This window comes from Ictalurus furcatus, chromosome 7, assembly GCF_023375685.1.
Source record: "Ictalurus furcatus strain D&B chromosome 7, Billie_1.0, whole genome shotgun sequence".
NCBI classification, from domain to species: Eukaryota; Metazoa; Chordata; class Actinopteri; order Siluriformes; family Ictaluridae; genus Ictalurus; species Ictalurus furcatus.
Window position 1 is genome coordinate 9,747,262 of NC_071261.1, and position 27,627 is coordinate 9,774,888.

The following is a 27,627-nucleotide window of genomic DNA, read 5'->3' on the forward strand; positions in this document are numbered from 1 at the left end:
CAGCAAGGGCAATCTGAATAGAATAAGAAACAAGCAGAGGTATTATAACGATTCACACAAAATCAAAAGCAGGTACTATGCTACTGGATTTTGTGAAGTGGTCGTACATGCACACAGACACACAACAGACACATGGCTAAAATAGATTCTTATTACACCTATCAAATTTGGATTATCACAAGGTCTTTTCTAACCGTTTCTGAGGACGCAGGAAGACACAGCTCACTGCAACTAGGGCTTGAACCTGAGCTGTAAGATGAGCCTCTTTTCGTGGCCTCTAAGACCTCTTTGAAAGAGGCAACGAATCTCTACAAGAAATAAACAGCGCAGTTGCATGTTATACAGAGTTAGTCCAGTACTAACACCTAGTTTGGTTTGTCCTTCATTTGTAGTTGACTGTCTCTTGATTAAACACTGGAATTTATTCTGTTAAAAAAAGATGCACTGTAACTGCAATGCTGCTGTTACACTACGTCTTTATTATTATTCTCTTGATTTTGTTCTGTTAATGCAACGATTAAGATGTTAACGATTTAAAAAAAAAAAATTATCGCAGATTTTCCGCAGCTTGACGTCATCACAGCGCGCTTTCAGCCAAAGCCCTCTTTGAGTCACAAGCGTCGAACACAAGTACAGCTAAAAGGTCTCATTTACCAACAAACATCACTGTGAAAGACAATTTCGTGCAACTGCAATTTTGCCAATTCAAGTAGTTTCCGCAAAAAGCACAAAAACTTTGCAAATTGCATCACGGGTTTTTTTTTTTTTTTCCTACTGCAACAATCACTAAAAAAAACTGCACAAAAACCTGTTTAAATAAACGTGTTTCACATCTACATATTCATGCCTATTCATTTACCTTTCGAAGCTGTGACTACATCCTCATCAAGCTCGACATGAGTGTTCTAGGGAGAAGAAAAAGACTGTTCTCAGATTCTTGACTTCCATTTTCAGCCTCTCGTTCATCGTCACGATCCAGCACAGCCTGTATATGTTACATTGAACACAAGGTTAAGAAGAGGCTCAACAACACCTATTACAGTAAGCAGAGTTCAATCGCAAAGCCACTGATATTGTTGTATTATTCGAAGCAATAAAGCAACCCGTGTGGATTACAAGGTATGTTGTATATGTCGTATGTTGATAATTGGGGTTTATTTAAACCTAGGGTATTTCCCGTTAATGTGTCAAACTGTGGGTCATGCTAACTTTGCAAACTTCACCTTTGTTGCGGAGATTTGGAGAAACGAGAAGTCGCACAAAACGGCGCGGGAACAGCGTGTATTAGGGCAGCTAGCCCGAGCTCCCTGCAGCTCCCCTAGTTAGCAAGTATCAGTATCCTGTTATATCGGTTAATGTCAACATTTCACGTGTTGGTTAACATTAGCAAATGCACACCAGCACTAGCCACCTAGGAAAAATATTTTTGAAACCCAAAGTGGGCTCAAAGTAAGTTACACAAATAGCTACCAATAATGAACTTAACATCAAGAAGAACTATTTTTGCCTGCTTCGACTTGGCAGACGCACCTCTATGTATCTGTCTTCACTGTTCAGTTGTTCGCGGGAGCTGCCCTAGTGTTCTACTCTTCTGTGTTTTTATTATTGTTGTTATTATTATTATTATTATTATTATTATTATCATCATTATATCTGTGCTGTCCACCTTCGCCAGGTCCAAGTCAGGGAAATAAAACAAAACAAAGCACTTCTTTTCCACCTGGGTAATAATGCCGACTACACAGAGGACAAGTACACTGGGAGTACGTGTGTACACTTCTGTTTACCGGTTTTCGATTGTGAAATGAGAGTGGGTTGTAGCGTTTCTAACGTTTCAGCACCCCGTCAGTGCGAGAAAATGGAGGTGCTCTTAAAATGTCAGTGTGGTGAGCAAGACTCTGTTCTGTAGGTGTAAAGCTGTCTTCTGTTTCTTCTGTAGTCTGGCAAGAAGGTAAGTGTTTATCCGCAGAGGTGTGTGTGTGCTTTATGCTCAAGTTGGAGGGTGTTTTGTGGGTGAGTAGAGGGAAAGTGTGTGTGAAAGATAAAAGCTCATTTCTATGACACCCGTGTAATGCGTCAGCAACTTTTAAGAAGAGAAGAACATTGTGTGTGCTATACCCTAGTGTGTAGAACAGAATTACTCTGGAAGCAGGCAGAAGAGAGCTGTGCTTATTATTGTTTTGTTTTTGTTTCTCTCTCCAACCCCCCCCCCCCATCCCCCCCCCAATAAGAAATTCTCATAAGAAAAGAACCTAAAACAAATCAATAAAAATAAATCCATACACAGGCTCAGCAGGGTCCTGTCCTTCGTCTTTCTCAAGATGCACCAGCTCTATCTTTCTGCTAGACGCATGGGATATACAGTCATGTGAAAAAAATAAGTACACCATATGGAAATTGTTGGCTTTTTTGACATATTTGAACAAAGAAACATTTGATCCTCTATGAAACAGTGCCTATTAATGAAGGTGATGCACACAATTTTCACAATTTAAATTAACAAACAGATCAGTCACATGGAAAACGTAAATGCACCCCTACATTTATCACACCTTCAGATCCCTAAAATTAGAATCAGGTGTTCAGGATTGGATGCCAGTGATTAGAACCTGCTTAGGGAGTGCAGGTGGGACCTGTCTTATTTATACCACTCTCAGATCTAGTGTCTGGTGTTCCCTTTGTTATTGAGGTGTGTGGTGTCATCAAGCTCTAAAGAGTTCTGTAAGGCCTTCAGAAAAAAAAAAAAGGTTGTGGATGCCTATGAGTCTGGCAAAGGATTTTAAAAAATCTCCAAATTATTTGAAATACATCATTTCACTGTTAGGAAAATAATCTACAAATGGTGCAGATTTCAAACAACTGCCAATTTGTCTAGGACTGGCTGTCACAGCAAATTCAGCCCAAGAGCAGACCGTCTGAAGCAAATAGAAGTCTCCAAGAACCCCAACATTTAATCACAGGATCTGCTAGTAAGTCTTGCAACTGTTGGTGTCAAAGTGCATGCATCTACAATCAGAAAGAGATTGCAAAATTTGACCTGCATAGAACGCATACCAGGAAAAAGCCTTTGCAAGACTACAGTTTGCCAATGAGTGTATAGGCAAAGACCAGGCCTTTTGGAATAATGTGCTTTGGACAGACGAATCAAAGATAGAGTTGTTTGGCCACAGTAACAGCAGACATGTTTGGCGCAGACAAAGGAAGCTTTTCAGGAGAAGCACCTCATACCAACTGTGAAGCATGGAGGTGGAAATGTTATGGTTTGGGGTTGCTTCACTGCCTCAGGGACTGAAAAGCTTGCATTCATTGATTCACCTATGAATTATGCATCATATCAAAGAGTGCTCGAAGAAAATATGAGGTTATCTGATCGAAAGTTGAATTGAAAGTGGATGTTTCAACAGGATAATGATACTGATCACAATAACAAATTCACCAAGGAATGGCTCAAAACAAAGAAATGGAGGGGTATGTAATGGCCTAGTCAAAGTCAGCATTTGAATCCCTTTGAAAGATTTGAAACTGGCAGAACATGCAAGAAACCCCCCAAACATCTTGCAAATTAAACAATATTGCATGGAAGAGTGGTCACAAATTCCAGCAATCCTGGTGGACAATTATGCTAAAGGGGGCAATACCAGCTTCTGAGGCCAAGGGTGTACTTACTTTTTCCACAGAAGAATATCACATCTTTTGACATTTCTGTTGAATGATTGAAAAAGCTAATTTTTTTTGTGGTTTTGTTCAAGTATATAAACTTCATTAATAGGCACTGTTTCAAACATGATCAAATGTTTGCTTGTCCAATTATGTCAAAAAAGCCATCACTTTCCATGGGGTGTACTTATTTGTTTCACATGACTGTATATTAGCACGTTAATCCCACACAGGTGCAGCCACTCATATGTTACCCGTTTGTTCTCCGAGTCTCCTGGCTTGTCTCGACCACAGCCCACTCTGCCACGGAGCGATTTATTAAAGGCAAGTGCATGTGTTTGGTGAACTTTAAGGTACTCTAAGCCTGGATTTATTTCCATCTCTTGCTCAGTGTTCCAGGGATAGCCTCTTGATCCACCACGATCCTTACCTCTAATTCAGTGACGGCGATTTGGAAGTTTATTTTTGAAAGTGAACTTAGAACTTAAAGTAGAGAACGGAGGATTCTAAAACAAATTTGGGCTTCAGAGAACTGCGTGACTTTTACAGCACAATTCAGTAACCGCAGATTGTGCCCTGTGTTTCAGACACACCCCCTTGTGAGTCACCCAAGCAGGGATGCATCGAATCAGAAATGCATAAATGCACAGTGAAATACTGCGACTCCTTTTTTCAAGTCCTGCTAGTTTCTGGGCTTCCTGTGCAGTCTTTAAGTTGTAATTAGAGTGCAAATTGTGCTGAGACCTGGCAACCCTTCACACCAGCATACATTAGCCCTTTTGGTCATAGATCATTACACCAATAGTCTTATCACATCCAAAATCTATTTTTGTATGTAATTGCTTCAAAAGGTTTGGATGTACAAGATAGAAATTAACTTAGTGTCACAAATAATTGATTTTAGCGTTTATTCATAGTGCCTAATGCACTCGCTTTGCACCTCAAGATTATCAGAGATCTCGACTTGGTTCGCTAATTTGGCACAGATGGAGAAAGGCCCTTAGATGTGGGTGTTTGAAGGAAGAGTAATGCCTGATGCGATTGGATGGCAGTGTACACTAGTATACCAACTACTTGGTATTAACTGATTATAAGTGGATGTCATATTAGGTCATTATTACCATATTTAATATTGGTATGTATTATTAAGTACATCGTCAAAAAAACAACAACCATATTATTAAATATGAGTTTAAGGTTTCTTCCTCAGGGAGTTTTGTCCTCGCCATGATGGCCTCTGGCTTGCTCGTTAGGGATCTAAATCTACATCCGGATTTCTGTAAAGCTGCTTTGTGTCAGTGTCTCTTACAAAAAAAAGCACTATACAAATAAAATCGAATTGGATTGCCATAAATATGAATTGCCGTACCTATTCACATGCCAGGAAAGTAAAATAGGTTTGCGAGATGGTTGTGATTCTGAACGAGTGCGTTAATAAATGTTTTCAGCTTTAGACACGGTGCATTATTTTAATCAGTGTGTATGAGAAAGCAAAACACAGGGGTTTATTTTCCAAAGCTGTGACTGTATTTATGACTGTTAAAGCTATGACTGTGTGTGTGTGTAACTGAGTACATGAGCAGGCGGACACTGACAGATGGCGAGAGCAGCCGAAAACAGCACAGAGCCCTTAGCGGTTGTGCGAGTGTGTAAATCAGTCTCATGATGGAAAGACCTTTTTAGTTTTGTCAGGACTTCCCCAGAGAGTGCCCATCTTTCCTCACACTATCGACCCCTTGTTTACCCTCAAATTCTACAAACCTTACTGTCCGTCATGGGGAAAAGAGGAATCGTTCACATCCATCTTCTCTTAGGCGTAGTGGCAGGTGGCTTGGCTGTTTTTATTTTTTTTATCCCTCTGTTTTATCCTTCCAGCTCACCCTCCCCCACTAGAATGGATCTGGGGCTGTAAATCTTCACCTCAAGGGCATGATACAAGGGGATGTGAATTTCTCCTGAGGATTTGGACCTTAAACAAAATAGGGCAGACAGAAAGAGACAGTAGCCTTGTCTGGTGCTCTTTTCTCCATCTCGCTCTCTCTCTTTCTCTCGCTCTCTTTCTCTCTCTCGCTTTCTGTCTGTCTCTAGGATTACAAAGAGAATGGGGATAAATAAACAAGCTGTCAGTATTTCTATCTCACACCCTAGAAGAGACACTAGAGGGCCCCGTGACAGACGTGAAGGGAGGGGGCAGGTGCGCTCTATTTCACTTCGCCTGTCAAAATTACAGATTTAAGCATGCCGGTGTAAGGACTGAGGGATCTAAGCGTTGGGACGATGGCAGAGCACACCTGAGCTCAGCATCCATCTCCTGGGTCGCAGCAAATTTCAGAGCATTACACAAATCTAGTCCAGTCAGAATCTCTGCACACTGGCTTCGTCTCCTGTACATGCGTGAAGTGTATATTAGGGGTGTAATGCAATGACACGATCTGTCTCTGTATCTGTATCTGTTTAGTGCTCCCAAATAAAATCTGTATCTGTAATCGTATGTGGAATCAGAAAGGTTTTTTTTTTTTTTCTTTTTTTTTTTTTTAGTATTAGGGGTGTAAACTTCAGACTTACCACACGATACGATTTCAATCCCCAGGGTTGGGGGTTCGATTCCTGCTGCTGCCCTGTGTGTGTGGAGTTTGCATGTTCTCCCCGTGCTGTGGGGGTTTCCTTCGGTTAGTCCGGTTTCCTCCCCCAGTCCAAAGACATGCACGGTAGGCTGATTGGCATGTCCAAAGTGTCCATAGTGTGTGAACGTGTATGTGATTGTGACCTGCGATGGATTGGAACCCTGTCCAGGGTGTATCCCGCCTTGTGCCCAATGCTCCCTGGGATAGGCTCCAGGTTCAGCGTGACCCTGTAGGATAAGTGGTACAGAAAACAGATGGATGGATGGATCATATCACAATACTGGAAGACCAATTTATCGACACGATATGCGTCACATTAAATTGGTTTTCTAAAATAAAAAAAGATTTCATTGGTGTTGAATTTTATTAGAAATTATCTTTCTACTATCTTTAAAAATTATATTATAATTATATTACTTGATAGGAGGATAAAGAAACAATTCTGTAAAAAAAAAAAAAACATTTTTAACATTTTAAAGAAAACACTACAAAATTAACATCAATGGAATTTATTCTTAAATTAGTCTTAAAAACTAACGTGAAAGAAAAAAGAAAGAAAAGGTATGGATCGTGATCCACATATGTTGGTTCAGGAAAAGAAAACGTGTCACTTCGGTCCATAGTTATAGTGGGAAATGTTCCATTTGCACTTGATTCAGAAACGTTGTATTCTTCACTAACCCTAGCTTCTGTGTGTTTGTGTGATTGATTGACAGGAGCTCTCCATGCTACAATGTGAGGTGTGCATACTGGTGTTCTCGTTGACGGACCGCCATAGTTTCCACCGCGTGTCTCAGCTGCGCTTGCTCCTGAGGGAGAGCCACCCCAACACTCCCATCATCCTCGTGGGCAACAAGAGCGACCTAGTGCGCTCCCGTGAGATCAGCACAGAGGGTAAAGACCAAGGCGCCATTTTAATTATTTAACAGCTCCAGTAAGGCACCTAGTTCATTAGTAATAATAGTGTAGACCACAGCGTTCTTAAACTCTCGAATCTGATTGGTCAGAAAGGTGATTTATTTTTTACAATACTACCTTTGACGAGTGCCGGGTGTCATTTTTTGGGACTCCTTCATTGGGACTTGTGAGGCAGAGGGTCCACAGTAGGTTAAATCTAATAATGCCCTTATTCATTCAGTCTTGCTTTCACTGTATTGGGCAGTAGATCTATCCATGTTGTTATCAGATCACATATATACCGTTCAATCTGTTACTCTCTGTGCAGTTCAGTCACAGCTACAATAAAGTGCGGGGGGGGGGACTAAAATGAGCCGTAGGTGCTTATTGTGCAGTAATGGTGACTACTTGTTTTGGCGCCGAAGATTTATTTAGTAATGAGATTCTTCTTCTTTCATTTGGCATTTTCTTCATTCTATTTTCACTTTTTTCGTACGTTACCCACAGTGCACTTCGACAATCTGCAGCTAGGTAGCTGAGTCAAGTCTCTGCCATAACAGTAATATAGCCATGTCGAGTCCAACGTTTGCACCAACTTGGATTTCTCAATAATACGAAGTTAGTGTAAATGAAAATGAGCTCTCGCTCTGTTTGTTTTTAAGCGCTAACTGTAAAATTTGTTTGTTGCCTCTTCTGTTTTAAATAGTTTTCTCGTATTAAACTGCATCATATCTGTGCTACCAGCGGGCCTCATTGATCATTCTTTTAGTAAAGTTGTGTGTAAACGTTTTTGTGTAATCCAAACCGAACAAAAATTTGTATTTTTTATTTATTAACTTATTTTATTTACAAAAAGTTTTAGAAAAGCATTCCCAGCACAGCTCATTTGAATTTAGTGACAAAACTGAAGAAGTGGCAGAGGTGGAAATTTTGACTCACTACTATGCCTATGAATTTTTTTTTAAATAACAGAATTTTTATAATATTATTACTCATGGCTATGTGCAGGCTGACCGGCGCCATGTCTTTTTCCGTGATTAAACGGTTTGTCTTTATTTATGGGTTTGTGTTGGTTAGCCTTCTTTATTTTTATGCTTGTTAATTAATGCCAATAATATAAAATGGCTGGTTTTCCCAAAATCACCTTGACGGTACTCGTAGTCCCTGACCTAGTGAACTAACATGAGGATTTGTTTTTGATAGAAACTCCAAAGCACTTCAATAAGTCACTCTGGATAAGGGGGTGTCTACTAAACGCTGTAAACATGATAAAAAGAAGCAATTTAACCCTGATAGTACATTCCAGATTTAAAAGTGCAGTAATCCATGCAAATTGGAGTCAATCAAGTCGAGGTTTACGTTAGGTCGTTTTCATATGTGGAGATTTACACACACTCAGGACCACGAGTAGGATACAAACGTTTTTTTCCTGATATATGGTATTTTCATGGATACCAAATTTCTTGTATAAAAAACCGTATGAACAATTTACGCATAAATCCGTTCATCTTCAGCTTGATAAACGAGGCCCCATGCCCTTATGTGATATCACAGGAATAACAAAAATATAGCACCAACCAACACATTTTCAGAATGCAGTTTTCCTTTAAATAGTTCTGGACCAGTGCTTACACACACTATGAGCATCTGCCTGGAATGCTTTTAAAGCCTCATGTGGCACGGTATTGTGATTTCTGCAATACGCCACATTGTCTAAAGGATAGTTCTGGCGTTCCAATCCACTGAGTGTGCAAGGGAGAGTCCTAAGGGAGCTGCGAACCGTTTGATGTTTGAACACACCTGATTCCATTCAGGAAGGGCTCGATAATTGGCCTGGATGAGGTACACAAATCCCCTGGGACTGAGAACAGGAACCGCTGTCCTATTTTGATGCTGTATACCCAGCTCAAGGTCTTCTGAAGACACCAGTGTTTTAGAAGTGACTGCGTTGAAACTAAACACTGTAGGAAGATGAATAGGTTTGCGTCCTGTCTATAGTCTGTGTGTAGGTGTGTTTGGAAGATGTAGCAAGCGCTGCAGTCTATTAAATATTCAAGTATATAATAAATAAAAGGTCGAGGTGATCAGCTAATTCCCTCATTAATATAGCGTTGCTGGAAAATAGGAGTTAAACTCAAAACATGCCAACGCCATAAGATGAGGTGGTGTGCTTCTGATCATGAGCAGTTCCTTACCTTCTTCATATTCTTCTCTTCTCATCATTCTGGTACAAGTCGATCTTTGTCTCATCTGTCCATAGGAGGTTGTTCCAGAGCTGTATGGGTTTTTTGGCATTTTGAATAAGTTTTTGACTTTAATCCTAATAACTCTTCCTGTTTTTGAGTCTTAGCATTGGTTTACATCTTGTGGTGAACCCTCTGTATTTATTCTGGTGAAGTCTTGATTGTTGACTTTGACACAGGTACACCTTCCTCCTCGAGAGTGTTCCTGATCTGGCCAACTGATGTGAAGGGGTTCTTCTTCACCAGGGAAAGAATTCTTCTGTCATCCACCACAGTTGTTTTCCGTTGTCCTCCAGTTCCATTTCCTTTCGGTGTTCCCAATAAACAGTCCCCTCCTGAAAACTATTGGAACAGAAAGGCCCATTTTTTATTTATTTTTTGCTACAGACTGAAGATGTTTGGGTTTGAGAACAAAAGATGTATATGAGAAGAGAGTTTAGAATTTCAGCTTTTATTTCCTGGTACTTATATGTAGACGTGTGAAATGACCACCCAATTTGTAGGCGAGCAGAAATATTGGAACATGTGACTAACATAGGTTTCTTGCTACCCAGATGTGTTCTGTTAGACTGATTGTTTTAACAATAAATAGCTCTGAACATCTACTCTTGGTTTTAGCCTTCAGTTTCACCTGTGAAGACTGCATTTGTTGTTAAAAAGGATAAGTCAACATGAAGATCAGAGAACTGTCTATGGGACAAAAGTAAGCCATTTTGAAGCTGAGAAAAGGGGGAAAATCAATCAGAGGCATTGCACAAACATTGGGCATAGCCAATATAACATTTTGGAATGTCCTAAAAAAGACAGAAACCTGTAATGTACTGAGCAACAGACACCGAATGGGTCGGCCTAGGAAAACAACAACAGCTGATGACAGAAACATTGTGAGAGCTGTGAAGAACAAACCCAGAAACAACAGTCAGTGACATCACCAACACCTGCCACAGGGCAGGGGTGAAGGTATCACAATCCACCGTTTGAAGAAGACTTCGAGAGCAGAAATATAGAGGCCATACCGCAAGATGCAAACAACTCCTCAGCTGTAAGAACCGTATATAAAAAAAAAAGTGCTCTAATTCCGGCAGTCTTCACCTGATTTGGATTTAAATACCCTAAAATTAAAGCTGAAGGTCTGCATTTTGATTTTCACAGTCATCTGTTCAATAAACTGTGTTAGACAGCTAAAATAATAATACATTTTGTCAAAATATTTATGGACCTGACATACTGTACATAGCCAAATACAAACCCTGTGGCGGGACTAGAGGGCGTTTCATTGGACGAACACAAGACAGGGATCTATCATCAATTTTTTTTAATGATAATGCTATTTTGGTATTTTCTTCCCCTCTACTATCATAACGCTGTCCATAACACTAAGGGTCAAGTACCAAAAACTCTGAAACACTGAAATTTCTTTACGTTTGCACAACACTGAAGGAAAGAACGAGAGGGAGAGAGAAAAGACAAAGGAGATGGAGATTGCTGACGGAGGGGGGGGCGGTATTTTCATATCACTGTGCTCAGCACACATATCCAACATGGATATTTTTAGAATCCATCTTTCTTTTTTCTTTAATCAAACTTTGACCGTATATCTGGTTCCAGACTGTGATATGCGGTCGTGAATTAGAATAAGATTCATACAAAAGATTCATTGCTTCTCAGCTATGTTGGAGAAATATGAGCTCATCTTTACTCAGTGTGCCACATGGTGTCTTCATTTCAGCTATATCAACCCCCCTCCTCCCTCCCCCCTCCAATTTGGTGCCAGTTGGTTTATGAGAATATCACAATTTTATAGCAGCACCCTTTGAAATTATATTTTAAATGGTCCCAGTCTGTCAGTTTTATTCTCTCTCTCTCTCTCTCTCTCTCTCTCTCATCCAGTTCCTTCTGTCCACTTGTGTCTCTCAGCAGCTGAGTCAAATGCTGATTTCTTTGTAAAACTTCTCTTCACTCAGCCATTTTACTCATTCTTTCGCATATTACATTTACAAATATGTGTATGCATGTATATGCATAACCTAAAATAAAACCTATAAAAATAGCAGTTTTTGCCTGCCCCAACCCACTATAACCACACTTTACATACTTCATACTCCATTTAATCTCATGTTTGAATCATCCTTTTCCACGTGTCATCTATTATAGGCCATGGGGGGAAAAAAGGCAATTTCCATTCATTCACTCAATCCTGTTACCTGAACACATTCACTCCTATGTAATACAGTGTCATATGTTCGACTGGAAGTTGCATGATCCAAATTTCCTGCAGATCATGGGAAGAAGAAAAGTAAGTTCTTTCAGTCTGTTTATTTTTTTTTATTCATTTTCAATGATATTGTGATATTGGCTGACAAGGTCACTTTGAAAATGCAGTGCTGTTACCCAAATTATATATATATATATATATAAATTTATCATCTTTAACTCCAAACTTGCTAAATTTACACTAAACCCTGTTACTCATTCAAGAGAAAAATGCTAAATTCTTCTTCTTCTTGTTATTATTAGGGCTCCAAGACCCCAGCAACCCTATTCTTCAAAGATTACAATGTTTCATTTAATTAATTTATAAAACATCGCACATTTTAACAACATATAGTTAGATTAAATGTTGTGGAATGTCTGAGAGACAAGTTAGTTCCTGTTTTCACTTTCAACAGCAATGTGGTATTTGTCACGAATCGTGACGGAGCAGAGATAGGACGGATGCAAGTGCCGGATGAACAGTTGTTTATTAGAAGGAGAGATAGGCAGACAAATCCAAAATGTAATCCACAAACATGCAAGAGGTCAGGCGATTGGCAAACAGGCATACACGGGGCAAGGCAGGAATCTAGGTCGATAAACAAAACAAGAAAACAAACTATGACGAGGGACTGGAAGCGGATAATCCAGCGCGAACTAACTCTAAACATGGACCGTGACTATGAATACGCTACGAACTAAACTAACTCTAAAGTATTAATCTTCCGCGTTGTGTGCTGGGAGGCGCGCAGTATATATGCGGACATAATCAGCGTCTAAACTGCTAGCAGCTGAGAGCAATACAGACCCACGTGAAATCCCAGCCAATGACAGAACAGGGAGGAGACATGACAGAAACATAAACAAAACACACGTGTCCAGATGTCATTACGGTCAACAACGGAAAAGCAGGTGCTCGCGCATTCGCGCTCAGAGCACGCTGCTTAAAGGGGGAATCGTGACAGTACCCCCCCCCAAAGGCACTCCTCCCGGAGTGCCATGAGTCATCCCGTTTAATTGGCGGAGCCGGCCCCCTGGACTGAATGTCCCAGGCAGAGCCAGGAAACTGCACGGTGTTCTTGGCGGCGCAGGGAAGCGGAGCGACGTCCTCGGCGTAGCAGGGAAGCAGAGCGACATCCACAGCCGGGCAGGCAGGCTGAGCAAAGTCCTCGGCGGAGCATGAAGGCAGAGCAACGACCACAGCAGGGCAGGCGGGCTGAGCGATGTCCTCGGCGGAGCATGAAGGCAGAGCGACGTCCTCGGTGGAGCATGAAGGCAGAGCGACGTCCTCGGTGGAGCATGAAGGCAGAGCAACGTCCTCGGCGGAGCAGGGAAGCAGAGCGACGTCCACGGCGGAGCATGAAGGCAGAGCGACGTCCACAGCCGGGCAGGCAGGCTGAGTGAAGTCCTCGGCGGAGCATGAAGGCAGAGCGACGACCACAGCAGGGCAGGCAGACTGAGCGAAGTCCTCGGCGGAGCATGAAGGCAGAGCGACGTCCTCGGTGGAGCATGAAGGCAGAGCAACGTCCTCGGCGGAGCAGGGAAGCAGAGCGACGTCCTCGGCGGAGCATGAAGGCAGAGCGACGTCCACAGCCGGGCAGACAGGCTGAGCGAAGTCCTCGGTGGAGCATGAAGGCAGAGCGACATCCACAGCCGGGCAGGCAGTCTGAGCAAAGTCCTCGGCAGAGCATGAAAGCGGAGCGACGACCCCAGCTGAACTGGAAGGCAGAGCGAAGTCCCCTGTAAGGCCAGGGAGAGGAGCGTGGGTCTCCGTGCGGCCAGGGAGAGGAGCGTGGGTCTCCTCGAAGCAGTAGGGAGGAATGACGTTTGCCATGGAGCCGGAAGGCTGAGCGACGACCTCAGCTGAACAGGCGGGCTGAGCGACGTCCTCAGCTGAACAGGCGGGCTGAGCGACGTCCTCAGCTGAACAGGGAGGCTGAGACTCTGAGGTCACCAGGTGAACCTTGGGCACGGGCGGAGCTTGGCTGGCCATGTCAGCAGACTCGGGCGCGGGCGGAGCTTGGCTGGCCGTGTCAGGAGACTCGGGCGCGAGCGGAACTTGGCTGTGCGTGTCAGCAGACCGGGGCGCGAGCGGAACTTGGCTGTGCGTGTCAGCAGACCGGGGCGCGAGCGGAACTTGGCTGTGCGTGTCAGCAGACCGGGGCGCGAGCGGAACTTGGCTGTGCGTGTCAGCAGACCGGGGCGCGAGCGGAACTTGGCTGTGCGTGTCAGCAGACCGGGGCGCGAGCGGAACTTGGCTGTGCGTGTCAGCAGACCGGGGCGCGAGCGGAACTTGGCTGTGCGTGTCAGCAGACCGGGGCGCGAGCGGAACTTGGCTGTGCGTGTCAGCAGACCGGGGCGCGAGCGGAACTTGGCTGTGCGTGTCAGCAGACCGGGGCGCGAGCGGAACTTGGCTGTGCGTGTCAGCAGACCGGGGCGCGAGCAGAACTTGGCTGTGCGTGTCAGCAGACTGGGGCGCGGGCTGAACTTGGGCGACCGGGTCGGTAGACTTGGGCGTGAGCAGCATTTGGTCATTAGGCTGAGATATTAGCAGAGCTTGGTCAACTGGATCAGCAGGCTTGAACGTGAGCTCAGGGACGTGAGGCTTGACTTGGACCTCAGGGACATGAGGCTTGACTTGGACCTCAGGGACGTGAGGCTTGACTTGGACCTCAGGGACGTGAGGCTTGACTTGGACCTCAGGGACGTGAGGCTTGACTTGGACTTGGACCGTAGGGACTTGAGACTTGACTTGGATTTCAAGGACTGGAGACTTGACTTGGATTTCAAGGACTGGAGACTTGACTTGGACCTCAGGGACTTGAGACTTGACTTGGACTTCAGAGCCTGGAGGCTTGACCTGGATCTCAGGGACTGGAGGCTTGACTTGGATCTCAGGGACTGGAGGCTTGACTTGGATCTCAGAGTTGAGCTCTGCATGAAGTTGCCTGTAGTAGTAGGTAAACGGCAGGGCAGGTTCACCTGCCAGACTTATCCCCCTGAGAAGTTGTTCTAGCTCGTCCTTCGCCTCCGGACTCCCGAATCGCACCATGAATTCCCCCACAAACTGTTCTACACCGTCCAGGTTCCTACAGTGCTTATCCAGTTTGAGCTGCACCCATTGACGGGCCGGTCCAAAGAACCGGGACCACATGAATCGGAGCCATTGCTTCTCCTCTGGCTTAGGGTCTAACAGGCTGGCGAAATAGTATTGACAGTCTACCAGAAAATATTCAGGGGCACCGAAAAATCCGTCAAATGGATCAGGAAGCTCCATAAATGTCCATTGTGGGAAGTGGACGGAGTCCATAGCGGGGACGGTTGGCGTCGACTTCCGGGTTCTGCGTCTCCTCCGTTCTCCTGCTGCATCCATGTTTTGGGCGGAAGATTCTGTCACGAATCGTGACGGAGCAGAGATAGGACGGATGCAAGTGCTGGATGAACAGTTGTTTATTAGAAAGAGAGACAGGCAGACAAATCCAAAACGTGATCCAAAACGTAATCCACAAACATGCAAGAGGTCAGGCGATTGGCAAACAGGCATACACGGGGCAAGGCAGGAATCTAGGTCGATAAACAAAACAAGAAACAAACTATGACGAGGGACTGGAAGCGGATAATCCAGCGCGAACTAACTCTAAACATGGACCGTGACTATGACTATGACTATGACTATGACCCAAACTAAACTAACTCTAAACATGGACTGTGACTATGAATACGCTACGAACTAAACTAACTCTAAAGTATTACTCTTCCGCGTTGTGTGCTGGGAGGCGCGCGGTATATATGCGGACATAATCAGCGTCTAAACTGCTAGCAGCTGAGAGCAATACAGACCCACGTGAAATCCCAGCCAATGACAGAACAGGGAGGAGACATGACAGAAACATAAACAAAACACACGTGTCCAGATGTCGTTACGGTCAACAACGGAAAAGCAGGTGCTCGCGCATTCGCGCTTAGAGCACGCTGCTTAAAGGGGGAATCGTGACAGTATTATATTATATTATATTATATTATATTATATTATATTATTAATAATAATAATAATAATAATGGGTTATAACTGGTAGCTAGATGAGTTTACAGTTTACTGCTACTTTTAGTGCTGTATAAGCTCAGATACACCATGAACCTGACCAGGACAATGTGCTTACTGAAGATAAATGAAGGATGAATGTAGAAAATGGAACAATTATTTTTTATTATATTATTTTTTCCCCCTTTCAAATCAGATCAGTACAGTACAGCTGTTTCTTACAAAATCAGTGTTTAGTGCCATGGAGTAATAACTACATCGTAAATGAGGTTACGCTTTAATAGAGCTCTGTGTAAAATTTAAAAGCCTCAAATTAAGCTGCCACAGAAGTGTTTACGATTGATAATATGATTCTGTATAATTGTCCTCAAATTAAACATCACCAACTGTGCTGTCATTTTATTACAACATGAGCTTTCATTTCTTAGAAGCACTTCTGACAAAACATAAACCAGGCTTTAAACTTTGTCATTTGGTCTTGTCATTTTTGTAAACCTGTTCTGGGAGCACTGTTGATCTATTAGGTTAGGTTATTACAGTTTTCTAATATGGAGTGTGTGTCTCAAAAGTTGCAAAACTGCTTGCTTATGATTAACAGTTCTCATATTAGTTTATGTTCGTTTGGCTTTATGGTGTGATAGTAGGCATTAGAAATTGGTCTCTGTCAGAAATCACTCCTGCAGAAATCGATGCTCTCCCTGAATGACAGCCTATTTTATCAGGGTAGACCCATAAATTCGCATTGACTTTCGATTGATTCTCATATCACCAAAAGTGGTGGACATGCTGATGTAGCTTACAACAGAAGCTACTTCAGCATCCAGGGGTTTTTTCTCTCTATATCAGTAGGTTCAGTTTTGCTAGGATCTGAAGAAGTCTGAAAAAATTGTGAGTAATTTCACTAGTAGAATCATACTTGTAATCAAAAAGACTCGTGTCCTCATTATTCTTAGTACTGTTTGTCTTTAAAGTATACAGTTGTCGAATTTCGCTCTTCAGAAGGATGGTTTCCATTTTGAGTCTGGTTCCTGTCAAGATTATTTCCACCTGTCATCTCAGGGAGTTCTTCCTCACCACTGTCACCACTGGCTTGCTCATTAAAGATCTAAATCTACATTGAGATTTCTGCAAATCTGCTTTGTGACAATGTGCAATTATTAAAAGCGCTATACAAATAAAATTGAAATGAAAATTGTGGCCTGTCTGGTGAGGTACTGAGGACTAGGGATGGAAAAAGTACAAGCCTTAAGCAAAGGGAGTGTCAAACTTAATATTCATCAACGCATTCTCTCTCTCGCGCGCTCTCTCTCTCTCCCCTTATCCAAACCACGTGTGCACTTTAATAAAAAAAATTAATTTTTAAAAATTCATACGAAAGATTTGCGGATGTGATATTTGGGAGGCTATCTAATTATGTTCTATGAAATACAATCTTTCCAAAGCTCAATGGCCTTTGCAGAGTGTGTGCACAAAGATAAGAAGAAATATATATAAAAAAAAAAAGTCCTGACATTTCCTGCTTGTTTTTATTTATTCAGGACTGCAACTTTATTAGGAACACCATAACAATACTGGGTAAGACCCCCCTTTTTGCTTTTCCTTTGCTTTCTTTTGCTTTTTTTGGAGTTCACAAGGTGTTGGAAACATTCCTCTGAAGTTCTCCTCCATGTCGGAATGAGTGCATCACATAATCACGGTGTGAATGTCTACCACATCGAATATCTAGCTTTTTCACCATTTCAGGCTTCTACCGCATCCCAAAGGTGATGTAATGGATTCTGATCTGGTCACTGGGGAAGCCATTGAAGTGCACTGGATTTACTGTCATGTTCGTGAAGCCAGAGACTGAGTGCTTTGTCACATGGTGCATGCTGGAAGTAGTCATTATAAGATGGGTAAACTGTGGCCATAAAGGAAGGCACGCGGTAGTCAATAATATTCAGATAGTCTGTGGCATTCGAACGGTGCTCGCTTGCTATTAAAGGGCCCAGTGTGAGCAAAAAAACATTCCCCACACGATTACACCACCTCCACCAGCCTGGTGGGTCCATGGATTCATCCCGCTGATGCCAAATTCTGACTTTACCTGCTATTTGCTAATAGCTATTTGAGTTACCGTTAATTTCCTGGCCACTCGAGCCAGTCTGGCCATTGTCGTCTAACTTCTGTAATGAACAATGCATTTCCGGCCGCAAAACCACTTCTCACGGGCTGTGTTTTGTTGTTTTTGTTTTTTTTTACCCTATTGTGTTAATTCCCAGGAGATCAGCCGTTTCTGAAAAACACAGATGGTCTGGTGGTCACTGAGATCACATTTTTTCCTCATTCTGATGTTTCATGTAGCTGAAGCGCTTGATCTGTATTTGCATTAAGCTGCTGTCAGAAATTGGCTGATTGGACAATTGCATGAATTTGCAGGTGTACAGGTGTTCCTAATAAAGTGATCAGTGGGTGTATCTTGAGTAGTGAATTGTTCACTTGTAAAGAGGGCTACCGTGACATGCCCTATCAAAACCTGAGAGCGTTTGAGGGATCCTGCTGGGAGGTAGATGTGAAGATCCCCAAATCAAAACTTGTAAGACCCAAGTAGTAGCACAACAAAATGCTAAACAACAGAAAGGTAACAACATTATGGGTTTTTTTTATGAAGCTATAGACATTTACAGATTTCTTGCTTTTCTTGTGCTTTCTCAGAAGCCCACTCCAACGCCATGATATTCGACTGCGTGTACCTGGAGCTCTCATTCTCTCTGGATCACGGCACTAATGAGCTCCTGGAGACGGCAGTGAGGGCTGCCAGGGGCCACAGCCTGGGACCTGGCTGGACCGAGGGATCCCCCGGAGGTGGCCGTCGTCAAAGCCTTACCAGCAGGGCCAAGCGTTTCCTGTCAGGCCTGGTGCCGCGCTCACACCATGGCCGCGAACGCATCCGTGAGCAAGAGCGACACAAAGGCTGCCGAATGCTACGGCAGAAATCTCGCTCCTGTCATGACCTCAGTGCCCTGATGTAGAAGGGAAAGATTAGTAACTATAGACAGAAAATGAAACCAGAAATCAATTTTGTCAGGTTAAATCCATGAAAACATTGTTTGTTTTGGCATCATTCAGTCCCCGCTGAAACTATTAGAATGCAAAGGCCAGTTCATTTGTTTGCACTGTACACCAAAGACATTTGGGTTAGAGATCAAAAGATGGATATGAGACAAGAGTTTAAGATTTGAGCTTTTATTTCCTGGTATTTACATCTAGATGTGTTAAACAACATAAAACATAGAATATCAGACCACCCGATTTTTAGGTGAGCAAAAATATAGAAACAAAACACTGAAGTAAATTAAAGTAAATAACACTTAAAATATAGTTGCATATCCCTTGCTTGCAATAACTGTATCAAGACTGTGACTTGTTTTCAGGAGGTGAAAAGTTGCTCAATTGGGTTAAGGTCCGGTGATTGACTTGGCCAGTCTAAAACCTTTTACTTCCACTCAATGTGCTACATTCTATGTTATGTAATACATTTACATATAAATACCAGGAAAGAAAAGCTGAAATTCTGAACTCGCTAATCTCAAACCCAGTCTTTAGTGTACAGCAAAAACAAATGAATTGGCTTTTCCTATTGGCTAGTAGTTTCAGAATGGACTGTATATACAGTATATCATACACGTGGCGGTCTGGGAAAACCCTTTGGCTATCGCTGTGGCTAAATTCTGGAAACCCAAAAATGCTGAAAATATACTTTGACAGCTTTACCTTACCGGGTGTCCTCATCAAAACAGAGAAGCACTTACACACTTTGTACAAATGACAGCAGACAAACATTTTTAAACATGTTTAAATGACCTAATAAAAAGGCATTAATAACAACGTGATTTTGTCAGAACTGACAAACGCAGCTCATGATTTTTTTTTTAAACCTCAGGCAATATGAGAGAGATGTGGATGATGCTGATAATCAAAGTGAGAACTGATTTCTGATTGTAAACTTATAGTTCTTTAAAATTTGGCAGCAGTGTTGTGTTTTTCTATGAGTAGATTAGGCTATAACAGTAGAAGTACATGGGCGTGGCGTCTTTCAGTGGAATTGGAATGAAAGCTTTAAATGCGATTCTCTCCCTTTCCAATTTTGGTGGGCTTTCAAATACAGTACCTTTCCGTCTTGTTTGAGATGTGTGCAAATAAAACAGTTCAGGAAAGTCTGGAAAAAATTGTTAAGGGTTTTCCCAAGCTGCTACACTTTTATAATGACAGACATAGAAGTTGAACAGAGGAAGTTTACTGAAGACTTTATCATTTTTGTTGTTTCATAAATCAATACTCAAGATGAAGAAGGAAAGAAAAAAAATCTCCTTATCACACACTTACACAGGCAGTTGTAGTGTAGCTCCTTGAGAAGCTTTATGCTGAAATTAAGCTTGAAATGTAAGACAGTATTATAATTAGTGCATGGACATGTAGAGTTTTCATATAGTAGTATCCCCCCCCCCCCCCAAAAAAAAAAGACCCAATATCAGTCTTTAAAAAAGGTTTTTTTCTGCCCTTAAGAATGTGGGGCATCATAAATAAACATATCTCAATCTTTTTGACTATGTATATATTAAGACATCTATAGAATGTAGAATTGTAGGAATTATGAGCCCTTTAATATTTGGGATTCTCCTCTCCTGAATATTCTTAAATGAACGTTTCACTCGTACAGTACATGGACACCATTTCTTTCGTTTTAAGGACATGTTAATAGATAGCTGAATGATGAAAGAGCAATATGATTTACCGCATGAGATTGTGGAAATACTTTGGCGATAATTTCACTTCAGTCCTTCAGTTTGACACGTTGAATTTAGCCACTAACTTATTTGCACTAAAAGTAAATGAACAGCACAGGCAGACAGACAAATCTCTGAGAGAAATACTTTTTTTTACTCTCTCGCTTTCTCTCGCTCTCTTTCTCACTTACACGCACACTCTTGCTTTACCTCCAAGACTGCGACTAAACGTATGCCTGAAGGATTGCTTGCACTTGAACCACATTCCAAACAGACATGGATTATAGCCATGTGCAGAGAGCAACAAGCTCATATATATATATATATATATATATATATATATATATATATATATATATATATATATATATATATATATATATATATATATATATATATATATATATAGATAGATAGATAGATAGATAGATATTCGTCTCTCTCTATATATATATATATATGTCTTTTTTGACTACATATACAGTAAGGAAGCAATACTATGGAAGTCCTACGTCTTTATCCACAGTCTTACCCTGTGTTTCAATACTGTTTAAACACACCCATGTCCACTTTTGTGACTCGATTGATCATGTCTGGCCACTTGCAGTACAAAGAATATCGTAAAGTGTCAGTATTTATTTAGTGCCCCATTCAGTTTATTAAAATCATGCAGTTCATGCCGCCCAGGTTGCTAGATTTTCGTCTTTGAGTAGATGCGCCAGTGGATTATTTTAACAGCGTCTAAACCCCCAACTTAAACACAACAACTTGTCTTTACACCCCCCAAGAAAAAAAACTAAGCTAGGTATATGCTCATAAACTCAATAAATGTCATCTGTAGTTGCCAGAGATGGTGTAGTTGGCTATATTACTCCTGATTTAAATGCAGCAAACATTTAAATTGCTTTCCTAAACTGCTTTATCAGCCATTTGACACTGCTTTAAAAGAAAAAATTATCTAATGAAAATTATCTAATGAATTTCACTTGCGTTAATAATGTATGTGAAATGGAGGAGGAAAAGAAATCGCCCAAAGGATAATAACAAAGGGATGTTAATGAGAATTAATGAAACAAAAACACTGTTGAAATGCAGTGAAGTAGTCTTCAACCACATTTTTCATCAGTACAGCACAATGTCATTCAGTTCATTTCTAATTTAGGGGTCTTGGTGAAAATGAGACTTTAGAGCAGGGGTCATCAATTGATGGTCTGGATGCGGACAGCAAAGTATTTCAATGGATCGAATCAAATACTTGGAAAAATATTGTAGCAGAGTTGATAACCATATGAATAAAAATCATCTAGTTTTCCAAACATGAACTAGCTCCTCAACTGCAGCAGATCCTCTCCTATAGTTTATCCAATCACATGATGTTATGTAAATTATTTGTAATAGCTTAAGGCAGACCAGAGACTAGCTATAGGACTAGAGCTCAGAAAGTAAAACCCTCTATGATCTAATTGGCAATCTGTTTTTAGAAAAAAAAAAAACAATGTTTAAAGACCTGTTTTAAACAAGGAATTTTACATAAGCGGACCTTTACAAATTTTAGCCGAATATCCCCGGCAAACTATTTAGTACATGTCGTCCTATTGTTTTATGTCCTTACATTTAAACGCTTCCCTTTTTCTACATGATCGTACTTGAATTGAGCTCGAGGAGCATTGTTGTGGGGGCTGGCCACACACGCTGATGCAACACCAAAACGTTCTGGAAACGTTGCTCTGAAGTCAACATCACAGTGTCATTTCATTGTCAAGTCATGCATTATTCGCTGTTGATGAACGTTGCTCAAAGTCTTTTGGGGGACAAAAAGGGAAAATAAAGATAATTTGTACTCCTTTTTTGGCTTGTGTCTGTTTTTGTCTGAAATAAATTCTTATTTATGCACCTAAATGTTTTGCCTACTACGCTTGCTAGCAATGCCTGTGTTAGAGCAATGTGTATAAAAGCAACTGTTGCATTGTGGGCAAACACTGGACGATGCAGCCCAAAGGGCAGATGGTTGGGACATGAGGTGAGGTAGGAGGAGGAGGATGACGGATGATGGTTGCCTGGTGACGGTTGCCAGGGAGACAGAGTGTGACTCTCCTAAGCTTGACTTACAATGTATGAGTGGAGTGGAATGACTGCAAACATCTGTACCGATCAGTCTATATCTTTCTCTAAAGCTGATTCATGACAATGTCTCTTAAAAGCACTATACAAATTAAAAGAGGAATTTGATACTGTCATTATTAATAATACATAATCTTAATACCCACTCATTTAGACCCCTTCATTTAAAAATGGTTTAAAAAGTACTTTTTGAGTCATTCATTTACACATAATGATAAATAGGAGTTGACATGCGGAAAGGTGAACCATCACAATTCAATTCAATTCAATTTTATTTGTATAGCGCTTTTTGCAGTGGACATTGTTTCAAAGCAGCTTTACAGAAACAAATATACACAGGACACAGATTTTAAGTGTGTGAATGTATCCCTAATGATTAAGCCAATGGCGACGGTGACCAGGAAAAGCTCCCTAAGATGATATGTGGAAGAAACCTTGAGAGGAACCAAACTCAAAAGGGAACCCATCCTCATCTGGGTAATAATGGATAGTGTGAAAGTAAAGGGAAGTTCATTCTAGTTTTTATATGAAGTCTGTTTTGTTGAATTGATCCACTGTTCACTAAAGGAGACTTGAGTGCAAAATTGTATGTGGTAATTGCAGTCCTAAGGCCATAGCAGTAACTGTAGTTCCAGCACCATAGCGCAAGTGTCCATGTGAAATTGAGGTCCAAAACCATTTCGATGGTACTTCAAGTGGCACCATCCTCAGCAATCTCCAGGCTGCACTGCTTGGGGCCGTCCTCAGTAGCAGAATGTAGCCTCCAGTTGATGAGAACTCCAACCAGAGGTAGGGCATCAGGATGGATCAGGCAGATCCGGAGAGTAGAATGGGTCAGGATTACTGGTATCTCCTGAGTATCATCTGTAGCTCGACAGAAGGAGAAAGGGGGAGATTGTTAGTATGCTTATTATCCTGTAATGGATAAGACTGTGTACTTTGCATAAAAAAGTCTACTCATGGTAAGCTTGAGAAACAAATATGTTTTCAGCCTGGACTTAAACACTGAGACTGTGTCTGAGTCCTGAACACTATTTGGAAAGCTATTCCATAACTGTGGGGTTTTGTAAGAGGAAGCTCTTTCCCCTGCTGTAGCCTTCGCTATTCGAGGTACCAACAAATAGCCTGCACCTTTTGATCGAAGTAGGTGTGGCGGATCATAAAAGCTCAGGTACTGTGGCGCAAGACCATTTAATGCTTTATAGGTTAGTAATAGTATTTTATAATCAATGCAAAATTTTACTGGGAGCCAATGCACTGAGGGTAAGATCGGGGTCATGTGGTCATATCTTCTGGTTCTAGTAAGGACTCTTGCAGCTGCATTCTGAACTAACTGGAGTTTGTTTATGCTCCTACTGGAACATCCAGACAGTAAGGCATTACAGTAATCCAGCCTAGAGGTGATGAAATCATGAACTAATTTTTCTGCATCATGTGGTGACATTATATTTCTTATATTCGCAATATTTCTGAGATGAAAGAAGGCTATCCTATTAATATTATCTACATGAGCGTCAAATGAAAGACGACTCCATAATCACACCAAGGTCTTTTACTGCTGCACATGATGAAACAGAAAGGCCATCCAGAATTACAATGTAATCAGAAAGCTTACTTCTAACTGTATGGGGTGCTAGTAGAAGTACTTCTGTCTTGTCAGAATTAAGCAGAAGGAAGTTAATAAGTCACACAAGTCTGAGGTTGTGGAGCAGGTTTTTCTTTATTTGGCTGTATTCATCCTTCCCTCAGTTCTGACCAGTCTCCCATTCTCTGCACCCCATACCATGATGCCACCATGCTTCACAATAGGAACAGTATTACCAATTGATGAGCAGTACCTGGTTTTCACCAGACATAGTGCTTGGAGTTCAGCTCAAAGAGTTAAATTTTTGTCTCATCAGACCAGAGAGTCTGAGGCCATATGCCTTTTACACAGGAGTTGCTTCTGTCTAACCCAGGGGTGTCCAATCTTATCCGCAAAGGGCCAGTGTGGGTGCAGGTTTTCATTCCAATCAAGCAGGAGCCACACCCGATTCCATCTGTTTAATCAGTTGCGCTTAGCTTTCAGTAAACTCAGAAGTGGCGTCTGTCTAACCACGCTACCACAAAGGCCTGATTAATGTAGTATTTTTGAGATAGGTGTCCTTCCAGCAAGTTCTCCCATCTTTGCTGAGGACTTCTGAAGCTCTCTTTGAGTGACCATTGGGTTGTTGGTCACTCCCTGACCAAGGCCCTTCTAGCCCAGTTACAGAGTTTAGTTGGATAGTCAGCTCTAGAGTCCTGGTGGTTTAATACCACTCTTGTTTACAAATGATTAATGAGAAATCCAAAATAGAAGGAGCAGAGACAGCAAACGTTGGATTCAAAGTTTCAGGATACAATGCAGCTATATGATTCAGCTATATATATATATTCTTCTACTTTTAATCTTTTGGATTAGGCTATCCTATAACAATTTTGACACTAACAAACCAGTCATTCATAAATATCCCAGCATTGCTTTGAAAATTATTGGATGCTAAAATGAAGAAACACTAAAGTGAAGGTAGCTTGAAGATGAAGGAAAGATGTACTACCTAGAAGTTATAGCTTGTCTATCTATAAGCTTTTCATGATTTAAAGTTTTACAGAACCTACTGTGACTTTCTCTGTATGTAATTTGCATTTATATTATCTGCATTCAGATGATTGCAAGCATGTATGCAAGTCTGGCACATTTAGGGCCTTTTCCACTCCTTTTCTTTTTTTGCTGTCCATGTTGATTAACAGTATTTAAGGCAGTAGTATCTAAGGCGGCTCTCTGAGTGTAAACCTGTATGTTATTTGACCAGCCTAGAATCAATCGACCGATTAGGGATTTTGGGACCTCACCCTCCTTTTGCCTCCTGTATGGGGTCGAAGGAGGGTGAGCGATAGAAATACTTGTTGCAGGGTAGCCTAAATTAAAATACTAAATTCAATTTATTGCATCACCAACCAACAGGCCCAGTGGGAATTCTCCCAGTACTCCCGATTAGCCACCCCGACATCGATTAGTGATCACGAGTTTCTGATGTATTTACTTCCTCAAAACAGCAAACTGTACGGTCAATGCTATGGATTTAACCAACTAACAAGTCTATGCTGATTGATGTAAAGTAAATACTACTATAAAGTCATTTAAAGTAGTGAAATGATATTTTAAATGACATTTAAACTAAATCATGGATCATGTTAATTATAAAGATTAATAGGCAAGTGAAATCCTTATTAAGCATCTTATTTTGATTTTTAAAGTCTCTTCAATTTAATTTTTTATATGATTCAACTATAGACCTTCTTACAGAAATTGGGTTGGGGCTTTTTATTTTTTAATGGTGATTTGCACTACAGTGCTCTAAAGGTCACTCGTACGTAAACCAAGGTTGTAAATGCCAAACCTTCTCGAAAGATCTCTAAATATATAATTTATTTTAACTTTGCCTTTAGCAACTAAGTGAGTAATGACATCTTAGATGTACAATGTTACATTTACCAGAGCTTCTGCTCCATTTTTAGATGTTACATTTATAAAACATGAGGGGGGGGGGGGGCATCTGAGATATCTGAGACATCCTGGTTGAAATGGTTGAAAATGAGAACCATACTCCTTTGAGAGATATGTGGAAATTAAATTTATTTTACAAATTCAGGATGCCATTTAGCGTGTAAATATCACTGCACATCAAGAGTAAACCTGAATATATATATATATATATATATATATATATATATATATATATATATATATATATATATATATATATTTGGCATTCAGATACTGAAATGAAAAAAAAGGGAACCATTGAATGTAGCTACTTGACAGGAATAACAATCATATAATCAGCTATCTGGATGGACAACGAGAAAAAAATCTTACACTGACAAAAAATACAAAGTGAAAAGCTCATTTCTGATCAGTACCATCCCCCATTTGTGGGCATTCTGAAATATACAGATATGTCCTCATGATTTTATTTTTAAAATAAAAATGCAGGTGATTTATCCCATGCTGTGAGGATCTCTTGAGTATTTCAGCTAGCAGCATTTCAGCATCAAGGCTTTCCTCTTACTCTGTGCAGACATATGGCGCCTCTGCTGCATGCACAGCTAGTTGGTGCTTCCTCAGGTATGCCACACTACTGAAGCTCTTCTCGCACTCGCTGCAGTGATACATTGTCTTGACTTTGTGGTTCTGCAGGTGTCGCTGTAAATTGCTGGAGCTGCTAAAGCTGTTTCCGCACTCCGAGCAATTGCAGACTCTGGCCCCCGTATGGATCTGTTGGTGAATTTTAAAGGTATCTTTACGGATGAAAATCTTGCCGCACTCATCACAACGGAACTCCATCCTGGGCGAATGGGTCATCTGGTGGGACTTCAGAGTGTTGGAGCAGTTAAAACCCTGACCACACTCTGTGCAGTGGTGGCGTCGCTCGTTTTTGTGCATTTCTTCATGGGTTCGGAGATGGGAGGGAGCAATAAAGCTTTTACCGCACTCACGACAATGGTACGGTCTCTCCATAGAGCGCGTTCTCTGGTGGACCTTCAAGGACGGCATGTATCGAAAAGACTTCTCGCACTCAGAGCACTTGTAGTTTCTTTCGTCTGAGTGGACTCTCCGATGGACACTCAGTTCGCTTGACGATACAAAATTCTTCCCACACTGATCACAGCTGTAGGGCTTTTTGCCTGTATGAATGTGTTCATGAACCTTTAAAGAATTCCGACGCTTGAAAGCTTTGCCACAATGACTACATTTGTATGGCGTCTCACTTGAGTGGATCAACTGGTGTGACTTAAGGTGGTAGGCTCGTCTGAAGCTGCAGTCACAGTCTGGGCACTTAAACGGTCGTTCTTCCTGATGCGTTAGCTGGTGGGTGGTAAGGCTCTGCTTCCACTTAAAAGCCTTCCCACACACTGAACAACTGTAGGGTGTCTCTCCTGCATGTTTGCGCAAATGAATGTCCAGATGAGCCTTCAGAACAAATCTCTTATCACATTGATGA

At 41.5% G+C, this 27,627-nt stretch overlaps 2 protein-coding genes across 2 annotated transcripts in view; one reads left to right on the top strand and one right to left on the bottom strand.

Moving 5' to 3' along the window:
* Window positions 1–19,637, top strand: part of rem2 (RAS (RAD and GEM)-like GTP binding 2) — a 39,480-nt gene extending 19,843 nt beyond the window's left edge. The window contains exons 4-5 of the mRNA XM_053628292.1: window positions 6,998–7,175; window positions 18,411–19,637. Of these exons, the coding sequence (XP_053484267.1) occupies window positions 6,998–7,175; window positions 18,411–18,727 (495 nt within the window). The 3' untranslated portion in view covers window positions 18,728–19,637. The remainder of the gene's footprint in view (window positions 1–6,997; window positions 7,176–18,410) is intronic.
* A 7,053-nt stretch (window positions 19,638–26,690) lies between these two features.
* On the bottom strand, window positions 26,691–27,179 carry LOC128610666 (zinc finger protein interacting with ribonucleoprotein K-like). Its single transcript, XM_053630084.1, has one exon. The coding sequence runs from the start codon at window positions 27,177–27,179 to the stop codon at window positions 26,691–26,693; it is 489 nt and encodes a 162-aa protein (XP_053486059.1).
* Between the last annotated feature and the right edge of the window lie 448 nt (window positions 27,180–27,627).

Bases quoted from the DNA above. Each gene is read 5' to 3' on its own strand.
- LOC128610666 (XM_053630084.1), bottom strand. From the start codon at position 27,179: ATGCCGTCCTTGAAGGTCCACCAGAGAACGCGCTCTATGGAGAGACCG.